The sequence below is a fragment of the Bufo gargarizans genome, chromosome 7 (assembly GCF_014858855.1).
Source record: "Bufo gargarizans isolate SCDJY-AF-19 chromosome 7, ASM1485885v1, whole genome shotgun sequence".
In the NCBI taxonomy this organism is placed as follows: Eukaryota; Metazoa; Chordata; class Amphibia; order Anura; family Bufonidae; genus Bufo; species Bufo gargarizans.
The window spans coordinates 30,711,200-30,732,119 of record NC_058086.1 but is presented as its reverse complement, the minus strand read 5'-3'; the positions used below and the strand labels follow the sequence as shown (position 1 = coordinate 30,732,119).

The 20,920-nt window shown below is 42.6% G+C and overlaps 1 protein-coding gene across 2 annotated transcripts in view; it reads right to left on the bottom strand.

The window, feature by feature from the left end:
- SPATA6 (spermatogenesis associated 6) overlaps positions 1 to 20,920 on the bottom strand; it is a 67,765-nt gene that overhangs the window by 30,190 nt on the left and 16,655 nt on the right. For both annotated transcript variants that reach the window (XM_044301296.1, XM_044301297.1), the window contains 2 exons: positions 17,936 to 17,976; positions 2,893 to 3,065 (listed from right to left, as the gene is read on the bottom strand). In XM_044301296.1, coding sequence (XP_044157231.1) covers positions 2,893 to 3,065; positions 17,936 to 17,976 — 214 coding nt within the window. The remainder of the gene's footprint in view (positions 1 to 2,892; positions 3,066 to 17,935; positions 17,977 to 20,920) is intronic.

The window sequence follows — 20,920 nt, the reverse complement described above, 5'->3', positions numbered from 1 at the left end:
GACAATAATAGGACATGTTCTTTTTTTTTTTTTGCGGAACGGAAATGCGGAAATATGGAAACGGAATGCACATAGAGTACATTCCGTTTTTTTGGCGGACCCATTGAAATGAATGGTTCTGTATACGGTCCGCAAAAAAAAACGAACTGAATGAAAATACGTTTGTGTGCAAGAGGCCTAAGGAAAAGGAATAGGAGGGTGAATTCTTGCTTCTCGTCAGGGTCTATAATTCCAGCAGGAAAGCTTGGCTCCCGGGGAACGTTGTTTGTTTAACAGCATCCCACACATTTGAGAGACAGATCTGAGTTCAGACTCACAGTAATTTGAATTTTTATAGTGCTGTGCGGCTGGATGAACCGAAAGTCATTTTCTGGCATCCAGATACGTCTTGGCAGCTTTAGTGAGGAAAGTATGACAGCATCCCGAGCCACAGAACGGAGACGAGCGAGATAAATAATGCAAAGGAATTAGTGGGGAAAGAAGTTAGAGATTTATTTTTGTACATTTGGTGAAGGAGTTAAAAAATACTGATTATCTATGTAGATTAAAGGGGTTGTCCAAGGTACCACTGGGAACAGAAGCAGAGTTCGGTCCAAGTTTTGAAGTGTTTTCTCACTGTAATAATCAATTACCAAAGTTATTCAACGAAGTGGCGAGCGACTTCGTGAAAAACGGACTTTGCCTCATCGTAGGCAGTACACTCTTGCTGTATGGAGAAAGATCTCCGTACAGCATTATAACAAATTTATAAGAGAAGCGGCTTCGGACGTAGCATCAGCTCGCAACACTCATCTCTAATCCAAATACTATACTAGATTGCTGGATTGCAACCATTAAAAGGGATTTTCATATCGATGTCCTATCCCGAGGATAGGATCAGTATGTGACGGACCATGTGATGAGCGTAGAGATGTCATCAAAGGTCCTATTCCTCACACAAGACAGAAGAGATGCCGGCTGCGCGAACAAGTGAATTAAGGTGAGTTAAATTATTATTATTTTTTTAACCCCTCCAGCGCTATTGTACTAAGCATTCTGTATTCAGAATGCTATTATGTCCCCTCATAACCATGTTATAAGGGGAAATACAATCTACACAACCTTGAACCCAAACCTAAACTTCAGTGAAGAAGTTCAGGGCTGGGTACTACATTCAGTTTTTTATCACGCGCGTGCAAAACGCATTGCACCCGCGCGATAAAAACTGAACGGGACGCATTCGCAGTCAAAACTGACTACAATTGCATACCTACTCGCGCGGGTTTGCTGCAATGCACCTGGACGCATCCGGACACGCGAGTCTGCAAGGGACCTTAGGAATCCCAGATAAACTCTTTAACAGAAGTCGGTCATGCTAAACTGCCAACGGCACTAAGTAGGGGTTGAGGACAGTGGGACAAACTTTTACCATCAGCAGATCCTTCTCCTGCAAGTGCCCAGGAGGAGGAGCTTCACTGCAAAGTGCCCTCTGCATTGAGCTGTTTTACAGCCCCTCCCATTCTGAGTGACAGACGCAGTGATCTCCTGGTTGGATGCTACTGCTGTCACTCAAAGCAGAGGGAAGGGGGCTTTTAACCCCTTCAAGCGACAGCCAGGTCATGTTTTTACTGACCCAAGCCATTCTAAGACTGTTTTCTCGTGACACATCATACTTCATATTAGTGGTGAATTTGAGTTGATACATTTTACCTTTATGCATAAAATAAACAAGGAAGAAAAAAAAACACACATTTGCAGAAAATTTGGAAAGAAATTGCCATTTTGAAAATTAGAATTTCTCCGCTTTTAAGACATAGTGATACTTCATCAAATAGTTATTACTTTACATTTCCCATATGTATACTTGATGTTTGCATCATTTTGTAAATATTTTATTTTTTAGGACGTTAGAAGGCTTAGAAGCAAATTTTAAAAATTTTTTGAAAATTGCCAGAACCCACTTTTTATCGCGATACCAAATGTATATAGTTTATTTGATGTATTACTACTTTTTCAGCATAAAATCACTTTTGTGTTAAAAATAAATTATATTTTGCATCGCCATATACTACAGTCCATAACTTTTTAATTTTTTCACCAATGTAGCTGTGTAGGGGCTTGTTTTTTGCAGGACGGGCTGTACTTTTAATTGGTATCATTTTGGGGTACATATGACTTTTTGATCACTTGTTATTTAATTTTTTGTGGAGATGAGGTGACAACAGCAGCAATTCCATCATTGTTTTTTTACAGCGTTGACCGTATCTCCTAGAACTGAGGCAGGGTACGAGGAAGGGCAGGGAAGGAGGGCACGCAGGAGCCACTTCCCCCTACCAATACGATGTGTACTAATTATTTATATAAAAACAGAAAATCTTCTTTAATCTGGCATCAACGAGTCCTGGTACAGATGCCAGTTTATAAAATATCCTGTTTTATCAGATGACTAAATAAAAACTACATTTTGAAGGTGATGAGGACATTTAGAGAGGAAAAACAAACAAGATAACATTTTCTGGATTACTGGATTAAAGGAATTTGAGTTCTACAGTAGTGTAGCGAAATGCCAAGCTCCTCGCACCTTTGTGCCTCAGCTTTGCTTCCATCTATGACTGACAGCGAGCGACACCTACCATGAAAAGACCGAGATACAAATCTTTCCTTTCAGAAAAATCTAAGTGCTCAGCAACTTTGTATATTGAACAATTAGGCAGCAATTCTGCTGACTGCCTTCGCACAGTTTTAGATGGGACAGCTTTCCCGAGATGGAGAGATTACATAAAAGTAACACCTTGAGATTGATTTCTTCACAACGTATCAAGGTCCTACGCAAGACGATCAAAGCAATTTTACCATTATAATAATTGACCAAATATTCTCAGTTATTATACAAATGCAGACGATAAGACTTACCTTTCTCTAAGGGAGGATCTGCTGAGCACAGGACTGGGTGGGTGCCTCAGGACTGACGGTGGAGCCGAGCGAGACAGTGCTGATGTAGTTCTGAGCGGTGACTCTTGGAGCCTTTTGTTATTAACATTGTCCAAGGACATCTGAAGGTCATCGATATGCATCCTGCTCAGGTTCTGCACACGAAAGGAGGTAAAGAGGTAATCGGGGTTACAAAATGGCAAAAAATAAAATGATACACACACACATATATAACACACATACACACACCATTTTCTGTCAACTACCTTTCCCCAAAAATGTAGGATTGGTAAAGCCAAGAGAAAAGTTTAATTCATTTTTCATGTAGCTATCCATATTCCAACATTTCCTGAAATTTTGAAGTTTTCACACTGGTCACTGGGACCTATAATTGGCTAAAGCTTCCTGTTCTGTAGAAATTACTTCTCATTAGTCCTCTCATTATCAGGCAGGATTACAACAGGTAACAGATATTAGATAGATTACTGTATTTTTTGCTTAATAAGATGCACTTTCCCCCCAAAAGTGGATGGAAATGTCAGTGTGTCTTTTAAAGCAAATACTATTGAGAGCTTCCATTATACTTAGTGCGCACACTATGACCCGGCGCTGTACGCAGTCAGATCACAGTGCAGCAGAAGAGAACGCTGTACCTGCAGAGTAGCAGCGGAGCAGGAGAGGCAAGTTCATTTGTTTTAAGGTATGATCTGAGGTCTTATACGGGGTCTGACAAGGAGGTCCGATAGGGGTCTAATCTGTGGTCCTGATATGGGGGTCTGAACTGAGGATCTGATCTAAAATATTTTTTTTCTTTTCCTAATTTCCTCCTCTAAAACCTAGGTGTGGTCTTATCGTCAGGTGCGACTAATGAAGTGAAACATATGGTGGATAGACTGATAGATTAGGTAGACGGATAGACAGACAGACAGATAGCAAAGGATCCATCACAGAATATAGGCGATAGACATCACTTCCTTCCCTCCCTAAAACAGTTGCATTAAAATTGGAGAAACCCTTTCGATTTTGAACCTATGTCAGAAGTAAATCTAGCACAAGTAAGGTGGACTGAAGTCCATCTCAACCCCTTAGTGACATAATTTTAGCCGTAATTACCAGTAACATTCCCTTTCCCTCTTTGTTCCAGTGGTCATAACTTTTTTTTGCGGGACAGGTTGTAGTTTTTTTTTAACAATTTTGGGGTACATATAGTGTAATAATTTTTATTTTTTTTTGGGGGGGGGGGGGGATAAAAACAACAGCAAATTCAATTTTATTTTGTAAGATTTCTTTTTACAGCGTTCAGTGTGTTGTATAAATACCATGACAACTTTATTTTATTGGTCAGCATGATTATTATGATACCAAATTTATATAGTTTTAATTATCTTATAATACTTGCACAATAAAAAAAAGACTTCCTTTTACAAAATAATTTGTTTTTGTGTACATGTATTCCAAGACTCTTTATTTTTCTGATGACCTGATCGTATGAGGGCCAACGTTAGATAAGTAGTTATCATGAGAGAGGATGTTTCTATCCTACTGCAGCACGTCAGCTCTCCCCTCTCCTCCTCCTCCAGGTTGGCTGAGATCACAGCCAGCTGAAGTAGGGGCTGATTTAAGCCACTGAGGAAGAGGGAGACCCCTCGAAACGCAGTCTGGCTGGTCCTGAGAGCGATAAACTACCCACCTAAACCCGAGCAGAATTTGAGTGACTATCGGTCACTAGAAGATCTATGTGCTGGCCTGGACGCGAGTGAAATAGAAGCTAGCCAAAGTTATCGCGAGACTTCGCGACTCTAGCTGAGTGCTTCCTGGAAAGCAAGACGCAACTACACCACGTGGAACGCTGAGACCAGAGAGCACGAAACAGCGTACACACAGTATCGGATTAAGTGATACAAAAGAACTCAGCAAGCGCTGGAACGGCAACTTTACAAGTCAGCTACACTCTGAAGACAAGGTAAGAGGGTTGAGGAAGAGGGGGACGCCCCATTCACTAAACCCGATCTCTAGTTACAAACTAACCTATACCTTGCATTACTGCGAGTGTGGACTTTGTATGCTGGTGCAATTGGAGGATTTGCATTACTACAACACTACTGGACATAGCTCATATGCAAAAACTAATTACTCTATAAGAAGATATCAAATTATTGCACGGTCTCTTCACAAGTCTTTATCACAAGTCTTTTTTCTTTATAAATCCTTGTAGGAGGACTTTTTTACAGGAGAATTACACTTTTCCCACAGAACACTTACCGTATATACTCGAGTATAAGCCGACCCGAATATAAGCCGAGGCCCCTAATTTTACCCCCAAAAAATGGGAAAAATTATTGACTCGAGTATAAGACTAGGGTGGGAAATGCAGCAGCTACTGGTAAATTTCAAAAATAAAAATAGATGCCGTACCAATAAAATTACATTAATTGAGGCATCAGTAGGTTAAAGGTTTTTGAATATTTATTTCAAAGAAAAACAATATGGTATCAACAATAACTTTAACAGTACAAAAACCAACTAAAGCGAATATTCGATTTTTGGGAAAATACCAGTTCATGCGAATTTTTATGCGAAAATTTGAATGCGATTTTTTTGCGAATTTTCGCAATCAAGACCTAGACTCAAGTATAAGACGAGGGGGCTTTTTGAGCACAAAAATATGTGCCAAAAAACTCGTCTTATACTCGAGTATATACGGTATATATTCTTATTTTACAGTCACAGGACACTGTCTTTTCAGTTTACAACCGTAGCACATCGTATAAGATTATTAATTCTTGCATAGTTTGATCTCTATATAACCTATTGTCATCCATCTATGAATTTGTCTATGTAAGCGGATCCCGGACCTCAGTATAATTTTTACATTGTTTAGCACAACTTTTATATTGTTTAATAAGATTTTAAGTCATATACTATATATTATATGTGTTTTTTAATGAGCATAAACTATCTACTATAGACATACCAGCTGGTGAGTGCCTGTTTTTTATTTATACTTGTATGGGCTGATTTAACCCTTCATATCTTGGGCTCTGTAACAACTAGAAATGTGGGCCTGGTCTTGTTTGAATCTAAGCTTCAAAACAAGACCAGGACCACAGCATTATCTCTATCAGGTGTACAGAAAAACTGGCTTCGTTGAACATATTAACCAATCAGATTCCACCTTCTATTTTTCAAAGCTCCTTTAGAAAATGAAAGGTGTAATCTGATTAGTTGCTATGGGCAACTAAGTGAGGTTTTTCTTTACATCAGTTTTGATAAATCTTCCCCCATAGCCTTTAGAAATCAGGTCCAGAGTTAAAGAGAACCTGTCACCGGGATTTTGTGTATAGAGCTGAGGACACAGGTTGCTAGATGGCCGCTAGCACATCCACAATACCCAGTCCCCATAGCTCTGTGTGCTTTTATTGTGTCAAAAAACCGATTTGATACATATGCAAATTAACCTGAGATGAGTCCTGTCCCCGACTCATCTCACGTACAGGACTTATCTCAGGTTAATTTGCATATGTATCAAATCATTTTTTTGACACAATAAAAGCACACAGAGCTATAGGGACTGGGTATTGCGGATGTGCTAGCGGCCATCTAGCAACCCATGTCCTCAGCTCTATACACAAAATCCCGGTGACAGGTTCCCTTTAAAACAGCTGAAACATGCTTTAACTTTCAGCTGCTGTCACTCCCAAACCGATTTGTAAAGGCTGTATCTCCCGAAGTAGAGGAGATAATGATGCAATTTTAGTCCAGTTTTAAACCTTATAAAGCTTTTTGGTGAAGGGCGAACAACAGGATCATTCCTCCCTCTCACCCTGCTGCCCACAACATCACAAAGAAGTCTGTATTATCGTAGTATCTGAAGTTTGGGATAAAGAGTTTACTAATCTATGATAAAAGGTATAAAGAAAGTAAAGTTAAAGTCACGGTGAAAACAAATGGGCCAGCTCCACTTCGACCAGTGCCCAACATGGCACTCAGCCGAAGCGCATATAATACACGGAGAGTTGATGATAGTAAGACACATCTTACACTGATGACATCAGCTACGTGTTTTCTATTCTCTTGGCCCCTCTTAACCCTACGTAAAGGTAAGTAAGCATGTACAGTTACCCAATACTGCAGGAATGCGGCCAGGTATAAGATATCTCTAATAGTTTATATTACAAAGAATTAAAGGGCAAGAACCAATTAAAACCTTGCTTTACAAACTCAAAGACAGAGCTTACTTCTGTTCACACAGATATTCTGGAACTGCTGTTGAAGTAGCTCAGAGGGGATAGCTGCGTCCATAATCATAACAAAAACACATTAAAGAATGTTTAGAAAAAACAAAATATGTTTTAGTATAGATATGTAACATGACTATGCTGACCTATGCAAGGGCAGCATATTATAGGGATAGACTGCTTCTTCCCACCTTCTCCCACTGTGGATCACACACCAGTCCATCAACCACCACTAAGGCTACTTTCACACTAGCGTTTTGGCTTTCCATTTGCGAGATTCATTCAGGGCTCTCACAAGCGGTCCAAAACGGATCAGTTTTGCTCTAATGCATTCTGAATGGAAAAGGATCTGCTCAGAATGCATCAGTTTGCCTCCGTTCCGTCTCCATTCCGCTCTGGAGGCCGCCTGCAGCGTTTTGCTGTCCATCTGACGAAGCGGAGCCAAACGGGTCAGTCCTGGCACACAAAGTCAATGGGAACTGATCCGTTTTCTCTGACACAATAGAAAACGGATCCGTCCCCTATTGACTTTCAATGGTGTTCAAGACAGATCCGTCATGGCTATAGAAGACATAATTACAACCGGATCCGTTCATGGCGGATACATGCGGTTGTATTATTGTAACGGAAGCGGTTTTTTTTGCAGATCCATGACGGATCCGCAAAAAAAACGCTAGTGTGAAAGTAGCCTAAGACAGACAGGACGATGCCGCTGTACTCTTTAACAAATAAATACAAAAATAAGGGTTGTCCCATTAATACAACCTATCCCCTAATCAGTGGGAGTCCAACCGCTGGGGCCCTGGACGATCATTTATATTCTTAAATTTCAGTACAGAAGAAAAAAAGTTAAAAGCAACATAAATGTAATCAAAATCCACCTGAACCATTTTAAATCTTTACGGCATAGCAACACATCACACCTCGCTATGAATACTTATAGCTGAAAAAAAAATAATCAAAGCAAGCAAATATCATTGGCTTTAGGCTGTGACTGAGCAAGAGGGATGGAAATTATGAAGGAAGTCATTTAGATGTCTGCGCGCTGATGGAAAAAAAAATAATCCATTAATCAAGCCGCATCAGCATATCGGTATCTGGCGTTCTGCAACTCGGAGAAAATCTTATCTGCATCCGGAAGTGGCCGATATTCTGTTTATTGTTTCTCTTGCCGTCAGGTTCATTCCAGACACGTCCTGCCTTTAATTTCAAAGCCGCACTGTGTTTTCAAGCAGCTAATAAAGGTAGATTTCAATCTCCCTTTGGTTTGCTGGGTAGCTCGGCGGCTCTGGGCCATCCAGGGAGTGATGAATTAAAGACCAACCATGGCTGTCTAGCAGCGCCCAAAAGTTCCTGCTTCTTTTTTTCTTTATTTTTTTTTTCTTCAAAGAAATCAATTTTAATTAAAATCTCTATGATAAAACAGTCATGAATCATGAGGACAGTCCAAGGAAAGTAAATTATATGGAGGAGAAAAAAAACCCCATATATATTGCAAAGCCTTCTATGAGGTTATCGTTAACGGTGTGAGCTGGAGGCGGCAAGACAAGAAAATTAGAATTTAAAATAATGGTGTCTGCATGCTGAAACATCAACGCAGGTAGAAATCCTGAGTTTGTTTCTGTTTTTGTAGCTGCTGACAACTGAATATTGCATTACGGGGTTAATATTTCTCGTAGCTTACATAGCGCGATCATATTCCGCAGTGCTGAATGTCAAATCCCTGCACCCTATGGGTGGGTGGGGGGTATAATCTAGATCCTTATCTCCAGAAGCAATTAACCTATCAGGAGGAAAACAGAGGACCTGAAGAAAACCCAAACATTCAAGGGGAGAACTCCATGCAGGTGTCCTTGGTTGGATTTACCCACTGGACCTGGCAAAATACCAGTGCTAACCACTAAGCCACCATGCAGCTGGTTTAAAAAAGCATCCAATAGCAGGATCAACGCTAGTAAACCAGTCATACCGTCTGGTGGAGTTGATCATGCAGAGTGCAATGATCCCTTTCTTGCAGCAATCCGTTGTGTCGTTCTGGAGAAAAGCTAAGGAGGTGTTTGGAGCACCAGAGTGCCGGCCTAGCCACTCGAAGCTCTGCTTTTCCTCCTTAGCCGTTCCCTCTCTTCCGCCGAGCTCCATCAAGGTTCCCACAGCTGGCCTTGAATTCTCATGCTCACCCTCAAATCAGTGCATGTGCAGTTCAGATCTCAAGAGCGGAGGAACATCCAAAGTAAAATCTACTACGCATGTGCCAGTGCATACAAGAGATTTCAGGGCTAGGCATCTGAACAGTGAAGCTAACTCCCAACAGTAAACATGCCCACTTTTCAAAAGGGGTGTAAAAGGGCAAAAAATTGCAAATTTTGCATAAAACGCCACTTGAGACAAAATTTGCAACTTTTTTTACACCAGAAAATTGGTGTGCCATAAAGATAGGTTTCCTTTAAAGGGGCTCTGCAGTGTTTACTGCAACAAATATAGTAGACCATGCCGTAAAGGGTAAAATAAATGAGAAAAAAAAAAATCTAAGTGAAAAAGGGTATGTGTATGTAATGCCAGACCCCCACTGATCAGCTGGCACTACTGTGAGCACCGCGGCCTTCTCTTAGCTTACCAAGCACCGCGCCGTACATTGTATAGCGGTTGTGCTCGGTATTGCAGCTCAGTTCCATTCACTTGGATAGGGCTGAGCTGCTCGTAGGTCACGTGACCGATGAACGTGTCATCACTGGCCTAGTGAGAGAAGGCCACGGCACTCACAGGAGCACCGCTGCCTTCTCAAATAGCTGATCGGCGAGGGTCCCGGGTGTCGGACCCCCACTGACCAGATACTGATGACCTATCCAGAGAATAGGTCATCATTTAAAAAAATCTCAGAAAACCCTTTTAATCCTTACACAAAAAAAATAAATAAATAAAAAAATGTATTTCTGCAAATAGTATATCACTCAAAGGCTGGGGAAAGACTGTAGTGCATCCATCCTGTGTTCCGCCTCATGCACACGACCGTATTTTGCACGTGTATCCAATGCACATTTTTGGTGGATTGCACACGAACACATTCATTGCAAAATTTAAAAATAAATAAAAAAATAAAAAGACACGTCTGTTATTATATATTATATAAGGCTACTTTCACACCTGCGTTTAGGTGCGGATCCGTCTGATATCTGCACAGACGGATCCGCACCTATAATGCAAACGCTAGTATCTGTTAAGAACGGATCAGTTTGCATTAGGCCTCATGCACACGACAGTATTTTTTTGAGGTCCGCGATGACAATCTTGTGTGCATCCGTGTTTTTTCACAGACCCATTTACTTGAATGGGTCCGCAAACCGTTAGCCGTGAAAAAATAGGACAGATTGTATTTTTTTGACGGACTGGAAACACGGATCACGGACGCGGATGACAAACGGTGCATTAGCCGAGTTTTCCACGGACCCGTTGAAAGTCAGAGTCCGCCGAAAATCACAGAAAACGGAACAACGGACACGGCACACAACAATGGTCATGTGTATGAGGCTAAACTCTGTAAAATAATAAAAAAAAATCTAGTTTAAGTGTCTAAGTGTAAGTCAAACGGATCCGTCCTGGCTTACATTGAAAGTCAATGGGGGACGGATCCGTTTACAATTGCACCGTATTGTGTCAGTGAAAACTGATCCGTCCCTATTGACTTACATTGTAAGTCAGCACGGATCAGTTTGGCTCCGCATCGCCAGGCGGACACCAAAACGCCACAAGCACCGTTTTGGTGTCCGCCTCCAGAGCAGAACAGAGCCAAACTGATGCATTCTGAACGGATCCTTATCCATTCAGAATGCATTGGGGCTGAACTGATCCGTTTTGAGACACTTTGAGAGCCTTGAAACGAATCTCACAAGCGGACCCAGAAACGCCAGGGTGAAAGTAGCCTAACCTGTCCTTTTCAGTATTGCAGACAATAGTCATTTCTAGTAAGAGAGAGAAAAATGCGGATTGCACACGGAAGGTGTCCATATTTGGTGGATCCGTGGTTTGCGGACCGCAATATGGTCTGTTCATGAGGCCTTCTACTTACTTTCTCTCAGTGGACTTCTGAACATTTACTGAAAGCCTGCGGCAGGGAGAGGAGTACTCCACGCTATATTGCCATGCTGATATATATATATATATAACAATAATATAATAGGTATATACTAAAAAGCACTCATGTAACAACTCTTCACATAGGAAACCACTCACATCCGCCAGTCATTGTCATGCACAGCATTTTGAGAACTATGGCTAGTATTATTCATCTGAAAACAAATAGACTGTGAAAGAAAAAAAAATTATCTGAGCAGTTTATACATTTCATTTTAGCCGCAGTAATTAAAATGCTACTCAAATTATCAAGAATGTTTCCCGAGCTGAAAAATTCAGTCAAGTGCAAATCACATTTTTTATTTTTTTATTTTTTACCCAGGATGCACTTTTAAAGCAGATTTCCAGTAAACTCTGGTTCTCACCCCTTCCCTTTATTATCATCCTCATCCATCTTTTGGTTGAACTTGATGGAGTTATGTCTTTTTTTTTACCTTACTATGTAACATTAACTCTTGGGTATTAATCATTGCACTGATCTCTGAATATTGCACTGATCCAAGGTACTACTTGGATTCCCTTAGGCTAGAGTACCCACCTTGCTCTCACATTAAAATTCCTATTCCTTTTCCACCCCTCTCCCCTGTTAGTGCATGCCTTTTACACAGCAGAGACTGCCTGAAAAAAAGTGCAGAGGCTGCTGTAATCACAGGACTTTATTAGGATCACATGAAATTATTTTCTGGAAACAATCTCTACCACATGTATCAGTGATAAAGCCTACATCTTGTCCAATCAGCTGAGAGGCATGCATCGATTATTACGAGACTGAGGTTTTTCAGAACACTATTCCAAAATAGATTTTTTCTAAAAGGAGTTTTCTAGAACAGACTTTACAGAATCTCATAGTTCACATAGGTACATCAGGCCATGTCTGGTACCTCCAGCTAAGTCCCCTTCAAGTAATAGGCAATCTCTGTTTAAATGGGTATTCCCACCTTGGATATGTATGGCTGTGCCATACATGTCTGATAGATGCAGGACACTGGGTGTCCCCAATCCAACACTGCACACTGGTAGAGAATGAATGGAGAAGTAGGTGTCCAGCTTTAGCAGGTGGCTCAGGGGAACTTTTGCTTTCCAAATATCCAGTGTATATGCCATAAATATCTAAGGTGAGAATACCCCTTTATATTATAACAACCAAGTTTTATCACTGGAACCAACACCTACGAGGAGATAGGGGTCTCCAAACCACAACAGAGCGGTGCCACCAGATCCAGGCAAGGAATTAATGGAACAGTGGATGCACACATGCCTGCCTCTCATCACTCGCTTCTATGGTAACTACACAAACAACCAATTATCGCTGCTTGGGTGTTTCCACAAGTCCCACTCAAGTGAAAAGGTTGCTTACATCCATGTCCACCACTCCATTCATTTTCCATCTGGATACAGCAGCCGCCTCACTAGGTAGGTTGGGGGGGGATGGGGGCCCTCGCTCTCCAGATAGGTGAAGGTCCCAGAGGTCAAACCACCTTCTATCAGACATTTATGGCCTATCCAGTTGACATATCAAAAACCACCAAGGCACCAAGGTGGGAATACTGCTTTATATTATTACAGCCAAATTGTAGCTTGATCCATAATGGTTTCATATCGTGATATACTGCCGTCACGTATTTTTCAGCTAAACAAAATATTATATTATTGTATAGATTTAGCTTAAAATGGAAACTAGAGCTGGAATTATTCATCCATAATGAATCACTTTCTGGCTGCTGTATATATGGAGGCCGCTGCTTAGCAACGCAAGGCACCGCCAGCGGGTGACACTCACCATCAAGGCAAGTGTGGGTTGCGCATATTAATACACACCGCCAACACTTCCTCTCTTTGAAGGAAAGGAACAAAATGGCCATTGCACCCCAGTGCTGGGTTGAGGATAACAAGGGAGGCAACTGCTTGTTTTTTTTTTTTAGGTTTTTCTTAAAATGTGCATCAACAGGGAGGCAAGAGACGCAGCGCACTACCTCATACCCTCTTACCAACGACCGTTGTGCAACAGATAGACGGTATACAAATTAGCAAGCTCTGCCTCTAGTGCCAGACTACTGGTTTAACTGGGTGAGAGGCCTATGTCAGGATTCGGGGGTTACTATATCTCCTTATGGAGAGCGCCTAAACAGCAGAGTCTAATAGGTTGGGCATCGCTCCTCTGCAATTCTGGAAAGAGGGTATGCAAATGAGCTCTTAACAAGCTCTGACTAATGCTACCAGATATAAGATGCTATCCTATAAGGCAGGCATGTCCAAACTGCGGCCCTCCAGCTGTTGCAAAACTACAACTCCCAGCATGCCTGGGTAGCTTACAGCTATCCGGGCATGCTGGGAGTTGTAGTTTTGCAACAGCTGGAGGGCCGCAGTTTGGACATGCCTGCTATAAGTCAATGGTCGACCTTTTAAACATGACTCGGATATAACTAAGCCAGCATCTCATCTGCAGACAGCGGTTTTGGGGTGATTGCCACTCATCAGTGCAGAGCAGACAGAACTGGCTTAACTGGGCGAGAGGCCTAGGTCAGGATTCGGGGTATACTATATTTCCTTATAGAGAGAGCGCCTAAACAGCAAGAGAAGTGTCTTAAAGGCCAAGTAACGCTCCTCTGGAATTCTGGGAAGAGGGTATGCAAATGAGCTCTTAGCAAGCTCTGCCTCTAATGCCACCAGATGTAAGGTAGCTATCCTAAAAGTCTATCCTATAAGTCTCCTATAAGACTTTTAGGATAGCTACCTTACATCTGGTGGCATTAGAGGCAGAGCTTGCTAACAGCTCATTTGCATACCCTCTTCCCAGAATTCCAAAGGAGCGTGCCTGGCCTGTAAGACTCCTGACGCCACTTAGGCACAAAGATGGAAATCACTTGGAAAACCGAGAAAAAAAAAATATAAATCTACTGAACATGCTAAAAAAAAAATGCTATGAGCTACACGTGTCAATCTAGTATAGTGATGCAAGCAGGCTATACCATGGGCAGATTGCATAGTCTTGTTCGATGTTAAGACTGCAGATCATGCACTAGCGCTGCCCACATCTGCTGTAACCAGCACAGACCGTTTTCTGTTAGTAAGTCTTCCTATAGCAATTCCATGTGCTATCCTATCCACAACTGAGTTATTGACTGTGCCTTCCCATAAGAAGCCAGACACAATGCAACCTCCAATTCAAAGCCACTCATCACGTGCCCCCACACACAGCAAGCCTTGCCGAGTCCCCAAAAACCAGGCCACAATGCCCCTCCGACCACAATAAATCCACAAATATTCCCCATTTCCTTTAGGCTACAAGCCCCTCTATTATATGTGAGCGCCCCATCTCTTGGGTGACAGGTGAAGTTGTAGCAGTAGCCATCAATCACTTCTGCTAGGGGAGGACCCATACTGTCAAAATGGCCTACATGGACATTATAACAGAGTAGACCGGCCGAGGGATCCCCTATAGGTCAGTCTGCAGCCACCTGACGCCATGCATTAACACATTAGCCATTGATCCCCTACCATTTGTTGAGTGTCAATCGAGTAACTCGACACAAATAAAAATTCTCGAGGCAAACTTTTTGCAGCGAGGATTTGCTCGTACCATGTGACCACGGAGCACGAGTGAAGCGCTTGCTATTACTCACCACTCCTGACGTACACACATCATCAGGATGGAGTGCACGTATGAGCGCACTATGACCTGATGCTGTGTGACATCAGGAGGACAGTGCAGTGAGCGAAGAAGGGTCTGGAAGAGCTGTGGAGTGTCGGCGGCGCACCTGGCAGGAAAGGTAAGTATTTGATTTCAATGGCGCTGGGGATTGATGGCTAGAAGGGGGAGATGGTGGTATTGGGGGAGTAACTGATGGTACTGGGGGTGCTGAGGGCACGGAAGACTGATGACATGGGAGAGCTGAGAGCTGATATACCTCTTGACGAAGCCTACGTGGCGAAACACGTGTCGAGGTTGAAGCAGTGGGGGAGTCGTGTTACCATTCTACAGCAGCAACATGGGTAGGTAACTTGGTAGCTGGATCAGGGTGGGACGAGAGGTTTGCAGTTCATTGTTATATGCCATCTCTATTAGTAGTACTGCACCGTCCATTGACACCTCACAGCATCCTCGGACAGAGGTTGTGAGCAATAGTCAGTAGTTGTTTTATATTAGGGGATTAGCAATTGCACCCGCAACTACACTTTTGCTCACGGCCTCTGGTAAATTGTTGTTCTCTGCTGGGTATGGTCACATTATCCCCCATTGTGATTCTCCACATTGTATAGCCCTTTGTGGCTCAGTCTCCATGTCCTGTCCCATTTGAGCAATACCTGTAATGATCATGTGATGTATATTGAATAAAATGAGATTTTTTACCTTGTAAAAATCCTTGCTCTTTTTTTGTACAAGTTGCAGTAGGTTGGGGAGTGAGGTACTGTTTTTGGGTTATTGTAGGCTCTAATGGAGGGGGATGATGAGCAAGTTTCTGCAGCATGGCCACTGAAACAGAAGATACTTACCAGCTCCGCTCTGGTTTTCAGTGTTGCCTTCGCTCTTTTCATCTTCCAGTTCCGGCCCAGTTTACATCTGGATGGCTATGGACATGCTCCTCTGGTCACCTTTCCAGCCAATGGCTTCAGCAGCGACATGCTGCTTGTGGTTATATGGCTGCTGAAGCCAGTCAATGGCTGGAGCTGTGCATGGGACCGTGTCCATAGCCAAATGGATGTAAACAGTGTTGGGACCGGAGGATGGGGAGAGCAGGGGCAGCATGGTCCTCCAGAGCGACGAGGAGCAGAGCAAGTATGAATATTCTGTTTCAGGGGTCATGCTGCAGGAAATCATTTTACTGGAAAAGCACTTTAAAGCAAAAAATAAAATGTTAATTACAGATCAGTACTTGAAGACATAACTTGTCCAGCGTCCACATTGCTCCAGGTTGTTATGTTTTTTTTCCATATTTATTATGTTCGGTTTGTAGCATTTCAGAAGTGTAATAAATGCACATCGTAAATCTTGCATTTGACACTCTTTGGCAATTTCGACTGGACAGAAATAAGAGGACGCCAAAGATCGAAGGCTAGAAATATCTGCAGTGTGCACAAGAGTCTCTCTACTAAACCGAAATCACAATGAAGTATGAGATCAGTCAAAAATCAATAACAAGGTACTTTACAAAATAATGGATGAAGCAAGTAGAGAATAGAATGAGCTTTTCAGAGAAATAATGCGTGTCGGCCAGACTGGCAACGTCCTAAACTCTTTGTGCTAATCAGTGCAGGGAAAGGCAAAGCGACACGAACAGCGAGGAAGTTACAAATGACCCATAAAGAGAATGTGAAAGGTGACGGGTTAGTAGTTACATAAAGCTGCTGCAAAGGGGCCATGTTACAGCATACCCTCTCTATCAGGGTACGTCCACGTGTAGAGGAACTGCAGAGGAAAATTCCTACAGCAACTCCGCAAGAATCCACAGGGAAATCTGCAGTGGAAAATCCCCAACAACTCATGTGGATTATGGTGCAGATTTGTTTCTGGATTTCATTTGTGGTAATAGGTGACCAAACATCATTGCAGGAGGCTGGGTTGTACAGAGACTGGAATGGGAGCAACAGGAGGTGAGTATAGTGCCTTTTAGGCCTCATGCACATGACCGTGCCGTTTTTTTGCAGTCCGCAAACCGCGGATCCGCAAAAAACGGAAGCTGCCCGTGTGCCTTCCGCAATTTGCAGAACGGAAGGACCATTGTTGAAATGCCTATTCTTGTCCGCAAAACGGACAAGAATAGGACATGCTATATTTGTGGGGCCACGGAACGGTGCAATGGATGCGGACAGAACACAGAGTGCTGTCTGCATCTTTTGCAGCCCCATTGAAATGAATGGATCCGCCCCCAAGCCGCAAAAAATGTGGCATGGATGAGGACCACAAAAACGGTCATAGGCATTAGGCCTTATTCTAAGAAGTGTTTTATACTTAGGATTTGTGTTTTTATTGTGGATCATTGGATAAAATCTGCAGCAAAATCCACAAAAAAAATATTTAAATAAAAATAAAGTGGCATTCCCTGTCCACTAGATAGAGGATAACTAATTAACCGACAGAGCGCCAGGTTAGGCACGTGTCTGATCGGCAGAAGACCGACCAGGACGTAGCCAAGTACAAGCGGTCAGTTTTTTTGAGCAAGTCCACAGAGCTGAATGGAGCGGAATACATGAGTGTGTGAATGCCTTTCAATTCAAACATGGGGGGGCGCCACGGACCCTCGATCTCATGACTGGAAGCCACTCCAGTGGGGACCCACGCCGACTGGACACTTTTCCCCCCTACTCTGTGGATTGATGGGACAGTCTCTTTAAGCACACAGGGCTGGGCTGCAATAATCAGACACAGCCCGCCGGTAAGAGTGGCAACGGCTTTTTTCTCACTTCAGATAACGGTAATAATGCATCCAATTAAATGGGGGGGGGGGGGAATCCTAATAATCCAGACCCCTCTTCAGTCCTGAGTGCTGGATGATCTGGATGTGACATATGTAAAATTTCTCATTAAATACATTCATCAATTATTATTACTAAACCTCAGGGCAGGACGATCAATCCACAATGTGCAGAAGTCGTTGGATTCAATAAAACGTACAGGGCGCTGATATTACACACTTAGAATGTTCCCACTGAATGCTTACCCTGCTACCCCGGGGTCTCAAGCTGTCCAATATAGAGGTATCTGCAAAATGAAAGGCACTTTTGGTTATTGTTCTTCACATTCAATAAAGGAATGACATGTACAGATAGCATAATACTGAGCATGCTCACAGCAATGTACAGAGGAACTACAATGTAAAAATGGCGTCCGTCACAAGCAATATATTCATGTACAGAAGGTTCAGGGGGTTGTAGCCCAGGCTAGCTGTGAGCGGCTTCCTGCAAATAAGATGTTCCATTGTAGGCTACTGCACGTCCTGATCAAACCAGGTTTATTATTTTCTATTTAAAAAGGGTTATCCCATGATTAATGTCAAATATGAAAACCAGACATGGACAGTACAGGACAATCTCTTCCTAACAAAGCTAGAACCAGCCCTGCACCTCCCATGGATCCAGAGATCTCCCCATTCATTGCTCGGCTAGATTTATATCAAGCTGACACCTGAGGGGGTGTGTCTCTCATGGGGCGTGTCTTAGATCTCCCTATCACAACTCAGAAGACGGTTGAAAGATAAAACTGAGCATGTGCGACCATCTCAGTGAGCAGGTGAAAGAAATGAGAAAAAAAAAACCCACCAACAACAGCAGGTGTCGCTGTTTTAATTACATGCAATTACAAAAGTATTCAGATCCATGTGCTGGTTTAAAAACAGTAGAATATTATTCATGGGACAACCCCTTTAAGGTGCCCTCCAAAAAGATTTTTCGGGTTTTCTATAAATAAAATTTAATCACTGTATAATTTAAAGTTCTGTAGCTTTCTAATATGTTTGACATTTTATCCTAAACCTTTTTCAATAACATTGCATGCTGTCTGTGAATAGCAGCATTCTTGTTTACATTTTTTGGAGACGGAAACCTATAGTGGCCCTAAGGCCTCTTTCACACGGGCGTCATGGATTTGGGCCGGATAAGATGCGGGTGCATCGTGGGAAAATGTGCAATTTTTTCGCGCGAGTGCGAAACATTTTAATGAGTTTTGCATGCACGTAAGAAAAAAAATCTGCATGTTTAGTACCCAAACCCGAACTTCTTCACAGAAGTTCGGGTTTGGGGTAGGTGTTGTGTAGATTGTTATAAGCGAAAATAATAGCATTCTTAATATAGAATGCATAGTACAATAGCGCTGGAGGGGTTAAAAAATAAAAATAAAATTAACTCACCTTAATCCACTTGTTCGCGCAGCTCGGCTTCTCCTCTTTGCTGTGCAGGAGGTAAAGGACCTTTGATGACATCACTGCACCCATCACATGATCCATCACCATGGTGATGGATCATGTGACGGACCATGTGATGAGCGAAGTGACGTCACCACAGGTCCTTTTCCTCCTGCACATCAAAGAATAAGAAAGAAGATAAGCAGAGCTGTGAATGTGAATGAATGAGGGGAGTTAAAAATGTTTTATTTTTTTTAACCCCTCCAGCCCTATTTTACTAAGCATTCGGTATTAAGAATGCTATTATTTTCCCTTATAACCATGTTATAAGGGAAAATAATAATGATCGGGTCCCCATCCCGATAGTCTCTTAGCAACCATGCGTGAAAATCACACCGCATCCGCACTTGCTTGCAATTTTCACGCAGCCCCATTCACTTCACAAGTGATGCATGAAAATCGCCGCTCATGTGCACAGCCCCATAGAAATGAATAGGTCCGGATTCAGTGCGGGTGCAATGCGTTCACCTCACGCATTGCACCCGCGCGGAAAACTCGCCAGTGTGAAAGAGGCCTAAATTAGAAAATCCCTTAATTGGGTTGCGTCACTAAAAATATTCTACACTTTTTAAACCAGCTCCTGGATCTGAATACTTTTGTAACTGCATGGAATTAGGGCTTCTGTCCCTCCACTAAACTCATATTTATTTTTTGGTCTCCTTAAAATTCCTTATGCTGCGATTTCTCAATATATAGGGCTATTACTCCGTTTGGTTCAGAAGTTATATAAAAAAAACAGACTTTTATAATATGCAAATTACCTCTCTAGCAGCAGGTAGGGCGGCCGCATCCTCCATTCATAATGACGCCCCCTCCTCATGTTGATTGACAGGGCCAGCGGACGAGCTCGTTCTCTGCCTGGCCCTGTCTGAGTTTTAAATCTCGCGCTAATCTTCAGTTGGTGCAGGCGCACTCCGTGGAGGACGCTCGCTCGGCCGCTCCATCCTCAGTGCGCCTGCGCCGATGACGTCACATGTACACCCAACGCAGGCACACTGAGGATGGAGCGGCCGAGCGAGCGTCCTCCACTGAGTGCGCCTGCGCCAACTGAAGACCGGCGCGAGATTTAAAGTCAGAGAACGAGCGTGTCCGCTGGCCCTGTCAATCAACATGAGGAGGGGGCGTCATTAAGAATGGAGGATGCGGCCGCCCTACCTGCTGCTAGAGAGGTAATTTGCATATTATAAAAGTCTGTTTTTTTATATAACTACTGAACCAAACGGAGTAATAGCCCTATATATTGAGAAATCGCAGCATAAGGATTTTAAGGAGACCAAAAAAAAAAATAAAAATGAGTTTAGTGGAATGACAGAAGCCCTTTAAAAAATTTGTATAGCCACTGAGCTATTTAATAAATTGTATCTGTATAGCGCCACCTGCTGTTGGACACAGACGTTCAGTTAAAATCTTCAGCCCTATATTCTGTTGGAAGCTGTGACAGTTACAGGGAAAGAGCTGTAGCAGAAGGGACACGCTCCCTGAACTACCAGCCTGGTATAAATCTAGCAGAGCAGTGAATGAGGAGATCTATGGACCCATGTGAGGTACAGGGCTGGTTCTAGTTAGAGATTTTAATGTCCTATATGATATTATTTCTTTTATTTTTTTTCACTTTTTACATCAATCATGGCATAACCCCTTTAAAGGACAACCCAGCTTTTAAAATGTGTTATAAATAACCCTGTCCTGCCCAGATGGACCTGTAGCATACTTAGCTGCTCCCGAAGCTCGGCTTTGGCTATGTGG